This window comes from Dermacentor silvarum, chromosome 2 (assembly GCF_013339745.2).
Source record: "Dermacentor silvarum isolate Dsil-2018 chromosome 2, BIME_Dsil_1.4, whole genome shotgun sequence".
NCBI lineage: Eukaryota > Metazoa > Arthropoda > Arachnida > Ixodida > Ixodidae > Dermacentor > Dermacentor silvarum.
Genome location: NC_051155.1, coordinates 150,117,316 through 150,129,843, shown reverse-complemented (window position 1 = coordinate 150,129,843; position 12,528 = coordinate 150,117,316). Strand labels below are relative to the sequence as shown.

General features: G+C 52.8%; 1 protein-coding gene across 1 annotated transcript; it reads left to right on the top strand.

Moving 5' to 3' along the window:
• Window positions 1–1,513: 1,513 nt before the first annotated feature.
• LOC119440476 (uncharacterized) lies at window positions 1,514–2,323 on the top strand. Its single transcript, XM_037705382.1, has one exon. The coding sequence runs from the start codon at window positions 1,514–1,516 to the stop codon at window positions 2,321–2,323; it is 810 nt and encodes a 269-aa protein (XP_037561310.1).
• The last annotated feature ends 10,205 nt before the right edge of the window (window positions 2,324–12,528 follow it).

Sequence of the window (12,528 nt, the reverse complement as noted above, 5' to 3'; positions counted from 1 at the left end):
CCACGTCAACACCACCTAGAAGAGCAAGCGCCGGCTTTGCGGAGGAAAGCTGCGAGCGCGGAGCGAACGGACGTGCCTCCCATCGGCACCGGCAATTTTCATCCGTTTTACCGAAAATTCCAAGGGACCCCGTGAAATGTTGCTTCTACTAGACGGATAACATCACCCGGCGCCCGAAGATACCGCTCTGGACCAGGTGGGCCAATGTTTGGGCCTTCTAGGCCCATTTTCGTCTTCGCCACTTCACCCAGCTGGGCCTAAAACCCCGGAGTCGGTCTCCATCGTTCTCCGCGGCCGCCATGGCGGTCTCTGCTTGGAGCGGGTACGGTCCCGAGACGATGACATGGTCAGAAGTCGTCGCAGAAGAGCAATACGTACACCCATGCGATCCTCATGCATCGCATCCACCCGACACTACACACCTACAACTGCCCGATCTGCGCCGTGCCAGACACTCTGGCTCATTTGCTAATCGAGTGCCCGTGACGCCCCGAGGACGCCGTTACCAAACCCGCAGCGTCCGAAGACGTGAACCTCCTCGCCGAGACGTGGGAGGCCAAGATCTCCACCCCGGCCCTGCACGAACAACGACGTCTTGTCGCCAGAGCCCGGGATGCTATCGCGGCCAGAGGATTCCTGGAATGAGGGACCCTCCCACCTAGGGTGATCCACAGCTCAGACGCTCGGGAACACCGTCTCGAAAATTAAAGTTTATTTCATCATCAAGCGCCCTCTTCGCTTGAAACTTCCACTCCGACGGAGGAGATAGTAGATGAAGGCCTTTTCTAGTTTGTGGCATTTCGTAAACGCCAGCAACGCCTGAACACCTCGGTGGTCAGCGGACTTTCCGTCAGTGCCAGTGTTTCTGTGCCTCCGAATACTGTAAGATCCAACCCTCCACTCTCGCAAGCAGCGGCATCAAAGAAATGGTGGCTCACCCCTATGCCTCGACTCCGCAAATAAGTTTTCAGGATCGTTATCAAGCCCAGAGTGACGATCTCCCTGAAGACGGCTCCGGAGAAGGATGAGCTTGGTGCTTTGTTTTCCGCCTATGTAAATCCTTTTGGGTGGACATTCTTAGTGTCTGGCCAATCTGGCACCAGAATATCGTCATTGCCACAATACGTCAATGCGGCGAATGCGCTCGCTCGTGAATTTACACTCAGTGCTTCCAAAGGCCCCATCCCAGTGGTCGGACACGCCAAAGTCAACGGTGAAGTCTGCAGGGGGATTAATTCGGTCCATGAACAGGAAACTTCTACCACCCTGAAATCTGAAGCTCAGTGGCGCGGAGCAGAGATAGCCTTCATCCTCAAGCTGGTGAAGTCCACGAAAGCCCTGCTCAGCTTCGTGGGACACAGAGTACCACGTTACGTGCACTATAACAGTGTGGTGACTGTGGTGCGCGAATATATGCGGCACCATCGGTCACCGTCCGGACTTATGCCCGAATTCTCAAGACAATCGCTGTGGACACTGCGGCGAAACGGCCGCAGTCGTCGATGACGCCAACATGGCGCCCCACGAGTGCACTCCTTCCTGCATCGTGTGCGGCGGCGGTTATCTTACGTGCTCGCAAGACTGCAAAGCCAAATTGCCACGGCTGCAACAACCAGGCAACCCGACCGGTCAACGAACCCAAACTCGGACTGCAGTGCCCTCGGGTCCTGTCACCACTCCAAAAGTTCCCACGCCTAGCAACAAGATGACGAAAGGCACAACCGGACCAGCGCCACCGGCGGGCACCTTGCCTGGACGTGCCCCCAAGTCTTCTCAGTCAACTAACAAGAAGGCATCACGGAATCCAGACGCCCCTACGTTCCAAGACCGGGATCTACCGGCTCTCGAGGGCGTGTCGTCTGGCGCACCAAAGAATACGTCTCAGTCCAAAGTAGGCAGCCGAGACAGGCCTCCTCCACCTCCACGCACTCCCCTGCCTTCTCCCCCACCAAAGCTTCATCCTCCTCCCCCCCCCCCCCCTAATTCTGACGTCGCGGACCTCCGCCGCGAGCTCGAGACTCTCCGGGCACAAAATGCTCAACTGAACGCCAAAATTCACGAGCTAGAAACGGCGCGGTCCTCCCCGCCCCCGGCCCAGGTAGCTCCGGAACCGATGCAAGTGGTGCCGGCGGACCGGACACCCTCTAGCTTTCACGTGCGTTTCACCGCCTTCGAAGACGCCCTTGCCGAGTTATCTACTCGGATGTCAAATTTTGGCCAAATCCAAGACAACCATCTCAGGGCAATCACAGGCATGGTTACGGCCGCCGTGACGGCCAACATTAAGATGTGCCTAGAGTCAAACCCCCGGCTTCTCCGCTGAACGGGACCCCTCAAAGACGCGAACCGCTCATCAAAATTCACTCGATCCATCGATCTAACCGAACTCTTGGAGGAGCCGGAATCGCTGCCGCTGCAGGTGACGGAACCTCAGCCGGCTCTCCAAGGTAATCTCCCTTCAAATCAACGTGGCTGCGTCCACTCCTAACCAACCCCCTAGAGGACGGCGCCCCCCGCAAAGACAGCAAGCTCTCTCCTTTGTACACTGGAACTGTCGGGGTTTCAAAGACAGGAGGAAATGCGCCCACTTTAGGGCGTACACTGACAACCTCGAACATCCCGCCGCAGTTCTTGCGCTGCAAGAACCCGGGGCCGCCGACACAGGTTAAGCCTTAGGGCTATAACGCTTTTTAGCGAGACCCGTCCACCTGTCTCCTAGTCAATAAAGGCCTCACAGTGCAGTAGGTTGATCTCGACCTAAATCTGGAATATTCGTCCGTGAAGGTGTCTGTCCTCCCTGGCGGCGAACCGATAGCCCCATACACATGCTGATTATATCTGCCCCCGAAAGTAAAAAAAACGTCACTTTTTCTAACATCTATAGCGCAGCGCTAAGGATCGCGGGTCGTGATCCCCTGATGATAGTGGTTGATTTAAACGCCCCCTGTTCCATGTGGGGCTATCGCAAGGAAGAGCCGCGTGGTCGTAAGTTGGCGGGACTTATGTCTACCCCGACCTTAACCTCACGAAACATATCCGACACGCAGACTGGATCAACACTGAGGACACCCTCAGTAGCGACCACTGCATACTGAACACTGTCATATATAGGCGACCCGTACATCGCCCCTTGCACAAGCCAAACTTCCCCACTGTAATGCTTTCCGCCAGGCCCTCCCAGTAACTTCTCTCTTGGAACAAGACTACTCAATTTGGGCACACGGACGCATACAAACACACCGTTCACACGAAAAGCAGATACAGCTTACGGAGCGTGCACCGGACGTGGATAACCACCTGATGCACCTCTGGGAAGCTCACCGCAGCCTAACCAAACGATTGCGGCGGCAGAAACACAATTGTAAACTCCGCGCTGTCTCTCTGACCTTACTCAGCAATCAGCCGAGTACGCTGCCCAGCTAGCCGACACGAACAGGGTAGATAGATTTAACAGCGCAGCAAGGCATATGTGGAGCCACAACACTTGGCGTCTCTTCGGCAGTCTGATAGACACTACGAAAACACGATCGGTAACCCAGAAACACCTCAATCGCGCCCTACACAACCTTCAAGGAAACAGGAAGCAGCTAGCGAACGCTTTGCGCTCACAATACCTCATTCAGGATCGAGACCCGCGAGGGATAGATTATTCGTATGCAGGCTGCGATAATCCGGATATGTATCAGCCTTTCCAGCTTCACGAACTTCGCGCGGCTCTTGCACAAATCGCAGGGGGACGGCGCCCGTGATGGATAAGGTAACAGTCAAATTATTCGCAAACCTTCCAGATCGGGCGTAAGGAACCCTACTCGAATACATCAACGCCATTTGTACCGGGGACACTTCATTGCCAGCCGATTGGAAGACATCATTGGTAACCTTTATCCCGAAGTCGGGGAAATCGGTAAACACAGACAACCTCCGGCACATCTCTCACTTCACGTGTAGGGAAACTCGTGGAAACGATGGTCCGTGACCGCCTCTCGGAATATCTCGATAACAAGAACACCTTCGCTGACACCATGTTCGGCTTCCGACCTCATAAGTCGGCACAAGACATCCTTTTACAGCTTCATCCCGAGATCCTCGAACCCACAGAACACCCAAGATAGTAATTGCACTCGATCTCAAAGGTGCCTTTGATAATGTAAAGCACGCCGTCATCTTAGAGAAACCAACTGCGGCGCTGGTACATTCGAACTATATCAAACATTTCTTAACGGACCGCTTGGCCTATATACGCATACAAGAGACCGAGTACGGCCCCCGTTTGAGATGGGAACACGGGGCACACCACAAGGCGCTGTGTTGTCCCCGCTTCTCTTTAACATTGCCATGACACACCTCCCGGTGCAGCTGGCGGGTGTCGATGGTGTTCAGCATACGCTGTACGCCGACGACATCACCATCTGGGCCACTACGGGAAACATAGGGGAGATGGAGGAATGCCGGCAAGCAGCGGCGAGCATAGTAGACCACTGTGGCATGTACTGCGGTCTCCAATGCTCCTAGTCCGAATCTAAATTTGTGCATATTTGACCGTCCCCGAAATGCAAAATCTCAGTTCAGCTTTCTCTTCCCAGTGGCCCTATCCGATAAGTGGAGGAGATTCGAATACTCGGTCCCATCATTAATCAACATCGCAAGGCAGACACAACTCTTGCCAAACTCTGCAAGGTCGGCGACCAGGTGGGCCGGATGGTTCGCCGCGTTTCCAACAAGGGAGGAGGGTTGCGAAGTAAGGATGCGGTGCGGCTCGCACATGCCTGCGTAACTAGTAGAGTACTGTACTCGACTCCATACCTACGCTTACGGAAACATGACGAAGATTGCTCGGAGGTTGTACTCCGCAAAATGCTCAAGAGAGCCCTCAATCTCCTGATCTCCACTTCCAACATGCGTCTTCTCGCCTTGGGGGGGCTGAACACCAATCGGGAACTTCGCGAGGCGCATCTCGTTAACGAATACACACGTCTCGCCCAGACCGTGTCCCGTCGCCGCCTCTTGGACCGGTTACATATCAATCATGACCACCATACGATGGAGAGGGTTCGAGTAGCCTAACTGTGGAAACGCGCCCTCTGCGTTCGGCGCCTTCCAACTAAGATCAACAAGGAGGACCATAACGGCTGGCGCCAGGCGCGGGCGTATGCCCTACACCGCCACTATGGCTCTAAAAAACACGTCTTCTACGTCGATATTGCAGGCCCCAACCACTCCAGGGGGGATGGTGCACGGTTACAATCATACACGAAGAAAGACAAGTGGACGGCATCTCGTTCAAATCACTGTGTTCAACTCATGCGGAGGAGGTGGCGATCGCCCTCGCAGCCTTCCATACCGAGTCTGAATTCATCCTGACAGACTCCCGCGGAGCCTGTCGTAACTTTCAATTCGGATGGATCACTCCTCTCGCTGACAAAACTCTTCGCCGCAGTATTCGCGACTGCGATCCAACTCATCGCTCAATCATATGGGTCCCCGGCCACGAAGGCATGCCAGGTAACGAAGCCGCCCATGAGGCAGCCCACGTACTCACTTACCGGGCACCAAGCATCACTTGGGTGGACCTTGACCCAGATCGCAGCCATCTTTCTTTTAAAGAGATTACTGAGCACTATCGTGCCGAACACCGGCGTTACCCGTGTATCGTTGGTAGCGTCGACAGAATAACAGCATGGACCAGTTTTCAGCAAACGAAGACGCCCCAGCGTTTACTCGTACTCGTTTTATACCTAGTACAGGAAAGGGCACACAAGTGGCAAGCATGCGCCGAAGATGCAACACGCAGGCACGTATCACTTCGGCTTATCTACCTAATACATCTTCCTTTCTTGGAATGAAACTAAACAACTTTAGCGTTTCAACCAAGAACAAATCCTCTCAGAAGAACACACAGCACCGATCACCGATAAAGGTTCGTGTACGCAGTTCAGAAGGTTTAGAGCTCACGGAACTTGCACGAAATTGTCGTTATATCTGAACCGCTGTGGTTACCTTCTTTCGCGCTGAGATCTTCTTGGTTCTCGTGTCGGTGGCGTAGTGGCAGGAGCGCTTTCGTTGTTTGGTTGGACCTGGCAAGGGGACCCGTTCTCGTGGCTGTCGTCTGGTTTGTCATCATCACTAGACGCAATGCTGAAAGGCTCAGCCGTAGCCATGAGATGTTGTCGGTTGCGTCGCAAAACGCTGCCGTCTTCGGTGGCGATCTGGTATGACCTTGGTTGGGCAGTTGCATTAAGAATCTTTGCCTTCGCTGACCACGAATCTCCTCGTACTCTGACAACCTGGCCTTTTTGTAGCGGTGCAAGACTGCGTCTTGGGGGTCGGTACTGTTCATGTTTCTTTACCGACTGTTTGTGAGCTTCCTTGAAGTTTGGGAGAGTTGTCCGAAGTCGTCTGCCCTGAAGTAATTCTCCAGGTGACTGACCGTCTTCTAGCGGACTGCTCCTGTAAGCGAGCAATCCAAGCCACAAATCATCGTTCATCTCCGACGTTTTCTTTAAAATTCGCTTTACTATTTGAACACCATTTTTCGCGAGGCCATTGGAGCGAAGAAACCGCGGGTTGGACGTAATGTGTTTAAAATCGTACTTCTTGGCAAACAGTGCAAACTCGTGACTCGCAAACTGCGGACCGTTGTCTGTGCACACTTCACTAGGTATTCCATACCGTGCAAACACTGCGCTGAGCTTTCTCACAACTGTGGCCGTCGTTGTGTCACTTGGAAGTTCCACCTCCAGAAAGTTGGATAACGCGTCAAAAACACACAGGTACGACTTTCCACCCCACTGAAAAATATCGACGCCCACTCGGTACCATGCATGTTCAGGCACTGGGCGGTCCATGAGTGGTCCAATTTGCTGCCATTATGCATACTTATGACAAACTGTGCACCTCTTGATGTGTGCTTCATTGTCAGCCTTAAGACCAGGCCAAAACAGCAACATACGCGCTCGAGATTTGCATTTATTTATTCCCAAGTGGCCTTCGTGAATTCTTGGAAGTAGCTCAGGGCGCATGCTTGACGGTATCACCACTTTGCATCCCTTAAGCAACACACCACTGAAGACAACCAATTCACTTTCGAAGGATTTTAGTGTCCCAGGGAATGGACAACTGCTTTCCCCAAGCAATGAATGACTTGACTCAGGTAGTCGTCCTTGCTAGTTTCTTCTGCCAACCGCTTCAAAGTTTCCTCGCAGACAAGTGATGACAAAACACTTACCGCGTGAACTTCCACGTCATCGTCGGTGTTTTGTTCTGGGTTTTCGACGGATGCCCGAGACAGCATGTCGGCGACCACCAAGCATTTTCCTGGAACAAATTGGAGCTTGTAGTGGTATCTAAGCAAAGGAAGAAAAAATCGCTGTAGTCTGTGCGGCATTTCTCCAGTCGGCTTCTCCGAGATTCCTATTAAGGGTCAATGGTCTGTCTGGAGGACAACGTTACGTCCGTACACAAAATGGTGAAACTTTTCGCACCCGAAGACAACAGCCATAGCCTCTTTTTCTATATGAGAATATCTACGTTGTGCTTCGGTTAACACGCGTGAGGCATAAGCGATGGGCTTCCAAGAATCCTCATAACGCTGCCAGAGAGGCAAGCCTATTCCATCATGCGAAGCATCGGATGTTATCTTCGTAATCCGTTAGGATCGAAAATCGCCAGCACAGGATCTTTGCTCAGACTGCCACAAATGATTGTCCATTCTTTAGCGAGGTTTTTCGTCCACTGAAAGATACGGTCTTTCTTTATCAAGACGCGAAGTTTCGTTCGGTCTGTAATTGATGGCAGGAACTTCGACAGATAGTTTACGACACCGAGCATGCGCTGCACTGCTTGCTTGTCAGTCAGCGGTGGCATACTTAGCAGAGAGCTGACCAGGGTAGGATTTGGGCGTATGTCATCTGCCGCAATAACGTCCCCAAGAAAAAAAATCTTGCGCACGCCAATGCTGCACATGTCTGCATTGAATGTTAGGCCAGCTTTCTGTGCTGCTTCCAGTATAACTCGTAAGCTCTCATCGTGCTCTTGTCTTGTGGCACCACACACGATGACGTCATCAACGTACACTCGCACTCCTGGCAGCGTCTCGAATATTTCGCTAAGAGCCTTTTGAAACACTTCTGGGGCGGAGGCTACACCGAAGGGCAGCCTCAAAAAGCAGTAAGGACCGAAGGGAGTCGCGAAAGTACAAATTCTTGACGTTTCATCATGCAGCGGTATCTGGTGAAACCCCGAGTTGGCGTCAGGGCGCGTAAAAAAAGGCGCTCCAGCTAGCTCCGATTCAATATCTTCTCGACACGGCATCTCGTAGTGCTCGCGCTTGAGACTGTCATTAATTTTCCTCGGGTCCATGCAAAACCGTAGTTTCCCGTCATTTTTTCGGACAATAACTAGAGGACTCACCCAGTCCGTCGGCTGGTCTTGCTTGGCTATAATGCCGGGTTTGACCATGCAGGCAAGTTCTTCGCGCAGAGGCTTCTTCAGGGAAAGGGGCACATGGCGGGCTGTCTGGACGACTGGCACCGCATCTTCTCGAAGAACCATGCGGTGTGGTCGCTTGATACATTCAGTCCCAGAAAAAGTCGTCGAAACTGTCAGACAACTTCCTCGCTGCTGCTTACTTCGACGTCGTTTACGGTACGCGAGAACAGCCCAAGCAGTTCGCTGGCTTGCAGTCCAAGTATAGCATGTCGGTTCTTCTTCACGACGAAGCAATTATTCTTAGTCTTCTTGCTTCCGACGGCCACTGTGGTGGTCATGACTCCGAGATTCTTGATGACTCCTCCGTTGTAAGATCGTAGGATACAGTTGCTTCTAGCCAAGGGTACCCTCGGTTGCAGCTTTTTCTAGGCAGAGAATGGCACTAGGTTGGCTTGCGATGCTGTGTCACCATTGAAGTCTATTGTCGTCTTGAAATTGCAGCGCGCACACAAGAAACGAGGATAATAAGGCGAAGGTGACAGACCTATCAGTACTTTTACAATTCATGTCTAGTGTCGTGTCTGCAACCTGCGCTCTGACTACCCAGTCACGGTCACACGATCTCCCAATGCTGTTGACAGATACATCAAGGATGTCAAATTCCGCTTCGCTATCTTCGGTACTCCTCACTTCCCGAACTTCTCTATTCACCTTGCAACGGACAGCAAAATGATTCGGTCCTTGGCATTATCTGCACACTTTGCCAAATACAGGGCAGCTTTGCGGACCGTGCGTGCGTCCACACCTGCGGCACTTGAACATGGCAGGCTGTTCATCGCACTGCTGCAGCTTGGTATGCTCCCGTAGTTTGACAGCCTCAATCTGTCTCTGTTCGCCAGACCAGATTGCGTTTTGGGCGGCGGTCGTTACCGCTGCCTTGCAGACTTCTTCCGCTTTAGCCAAGGTCAACTTCTTATCCTGCAGCAGCTTTTGCCTTACTTTGTCATCATTTGTGCCAAAGACTATTTGGTCACGTATGAACGACTCTGTCATGGTGCCAAAGATAGCAGCAGCGAGACATCTTCCTGAGTGCTCTGACAAACTCTTCGACTGGCTCACCTTGAGCTTGGACGCGTTGCCTAAACAGGTAGCGCTCGTGCACTTCATTCAGCTGTTCTGCGCAGTAGGTGTCGAACTTGGCGATGACAGTTGCGTAACTTTCCCGGCTCTCTTCGTCCTCGAAGGTGAAGTTGTTGTAAATTTCCAGTGCGTCGTCGCCTGCCAAAGTTAGCAGTAAAGCAATCTTTGAGGCATCTGGTCGAGGCTTCTTGTCGGGCTCGGAGGCAACCAAGAAAAGTTCAAACTTTTGTTTGAAAAGCTTCCATTGCTTACTGATTTCGCCATTGAAGTGTAGACGCTCTGGTGGTTTCACAAGTTCTGTGCTGTTTTAGCGTGCACGAGCACCATGGTCGTGACCTCTGACACCATGTATCGTTGCTAGTGTAGACAGAGTAACAGCATGGACCAGTCCTCAGCAAACGAAGACGCCCCATGGTTTATTCGTGCTCGTTTTATACCCAGTACAGGAAAGGCACACAAGTGACGATCATGCGCCGAACATGCTACCCGCAGGCACGTATCACTTCGGCTTATCTATCTGATACAACCAAGTTCCTATGAAGAGACTGGGTAAAGCTGGCAAACGAACTCTTCTTCGGCTTTTTACAAACATCCTGCTGTGCCCGATGGGTCTCAAGCACTTCGATTCTTCTTTTGACAGCCGCTGCTCATTCTGTGGGGAGGTGGCCCGCACCTTCCACATGGTTTGGGCATGCAAGCAAAATCCTTCTCTCCCCCCATCACCCCTCCCCCTACCCGAGAGGACTAGGAGGCGGCCTTGCTCGGCTCCCAGGAGCTACCGGCCCAACAAGCCCTAGTTCGGCGGACCTGCGCAGCGGTCAAGACCAACGGGGTCCCGGAATGAGGGACTCCGCCCTGTATTGCAAGGAGTGCGACCCACTAGAGGCCTCTCCCTGAGCACCTCTCTGTATATATAACCCAATAAAAGCTTTTCACCACCGCCACCGGCGTTGCCGGCATTGCTTCGCCGGAGGAGCCGGCGTTGCATCGTATATATTGAAGGGGCGGCTCGGTGGGATTCGTCGGCAGATATCGAAAGTGAGTTGGAGAGACTCAAGCAAACGCCGGCGTTGCATCGGCGTTGCATCGGCGTTGCCGGCATTGCATCGTATATATAGAAGGGGCAGGTCCTTGTGGCAATTGAGAAACAAGATGAAGACTTTCAAAGTAAAAGCGTTACACTTTAAAAATGTCTATTCTTTAATGTAACCATAACTTAACGAGAGGCAACAACCAAACCTAAACACTCAGACATACGAAGCTAAACGATAAAGATGTAACCGTAGGGAGAACCAAGCTAAACAATAAGATTAACCGTACCTCTCACTACGCACACCCACTCATAACTGAGTTAAGCCACAGCCCATTTTTTTACACCGTGACGTGGCCTGGAGCCCTTACCGCCTCGAAGATTTCCGTGACGCGCGGCAAGACCTGGGTGTACTGAAAGACGTGACCGGTATAGGCCCTTCCAAATGACGCATATGTGGCTGATCAAGCTACGAACACCAGAGGCAAAGGACTTGTTGGTTAACGCGGGTGGCTTGGAGGTCAAAGGGCGCTTTTGCGTCGTCATTGAGCCTGTACAGCAAGACATCACAGTCAAAGTGCACTGGGTTCCATTCTACTTTACCGGCAAGCATTTAAGAGGACTTTCAACGACTATGGCGAAGTGAAAGAAGTACGACAGGAGGATTGGAAGGTGAGAGGTTTCGAAGAAGCCAAGTCCATTACGCGTATTGTGCGGATGATCCTCTCATAGGATTTAACACCGCACGCTTTGCCCCATTTGTTCAAGATCTTTGGTGGCTTCAGCGCTCGTCGTCGTTCCCGGCAGAGCTCAAATTTGCTGTCGTTGTCAACGCAAAGGACACATTAGGTGAGACTGCCGAGTGCCAAGGTGTGCTCAGTGCCGGGAATTCGGCCATGAAGCACAAGACTGCGTACGTATACAAAGGCAAGAGTTACTGGCAACCGGCAACCTGTCGACGGGGGTCTCGAATGGATGGAGGAACAGGTAACGGAGAAGCGGACCGCGTCCTTAGAAACGCAGACTGAACAGGTGGCAACGCCATTCGCGTCGACACAGGACGACACTGCAGGAAGAAAGCAGAGACAAAATAAGAATGAATGAAGAAGTGAGGACACCGCCTGCACTTGAAGACGCGGATCATGGGCGCGACGCGTTGAACGTGGAGATGGACGTGGAGCTATAGAGACACCTTATGAGACGGCCACTGAGGAGCCGGCTGCACCTTCCAAGCGGTATCGAAGTCATGCTCCAGATGAGGAGACGCCGGTGGACAGTGTTCAACGCTTGGAGCCGTAGTGGATGGTAGTCCGGTCGACCCGGGCCAAGAAAGGGAAGTACGCCCTGCGCAAAGGTCCGCGTCGCTAACCCGAGAAGGGCAGGCACGCTGCGCCGTGCTCCCTGTTGGGCAGCAGAAATACGCGTAATTTTATTGCGATAGCAATTATATGGAAACCACAAAGCAGATTTCTGCCGTCGGCGTCGCCGTCGCCGTTGCCGTGAGGTTCCGTATGACCTCAATGGAGATGAAATCGTCGCCGCGCGCCTGCCGAACGCTGTATGTGCGCGTGAAAGGGCGCGAGGGACGCGCTCTTTCACGGGGAGTGAACCAACACCCTCTAGAAAATTATGAAGGCCTTAGTTCTTTTCCCTTTCCACTCGCGCTACGTCAGCAGATGGGGCGGACGCATGAGGCGGCGAGCGCGTTTTCCGGTTTTGCCCGTCGCCGCGACACGACGCATCCGCGCGTCCGGATCGCGCTGGTGCGCGTTGATCGCGCGTCTCCAGAAACTCATTCCCCGGCGCGTATGTACAGTCGTACATCTCTTCGCTGTTCAGTCGGACGTGTTTTCCTCGCTGTGAAAAGAATCCCGCCGCGATGCCGTGCAAATGCTGTGTATACCTCGATGCCGCGGAAACAACACGGGGGA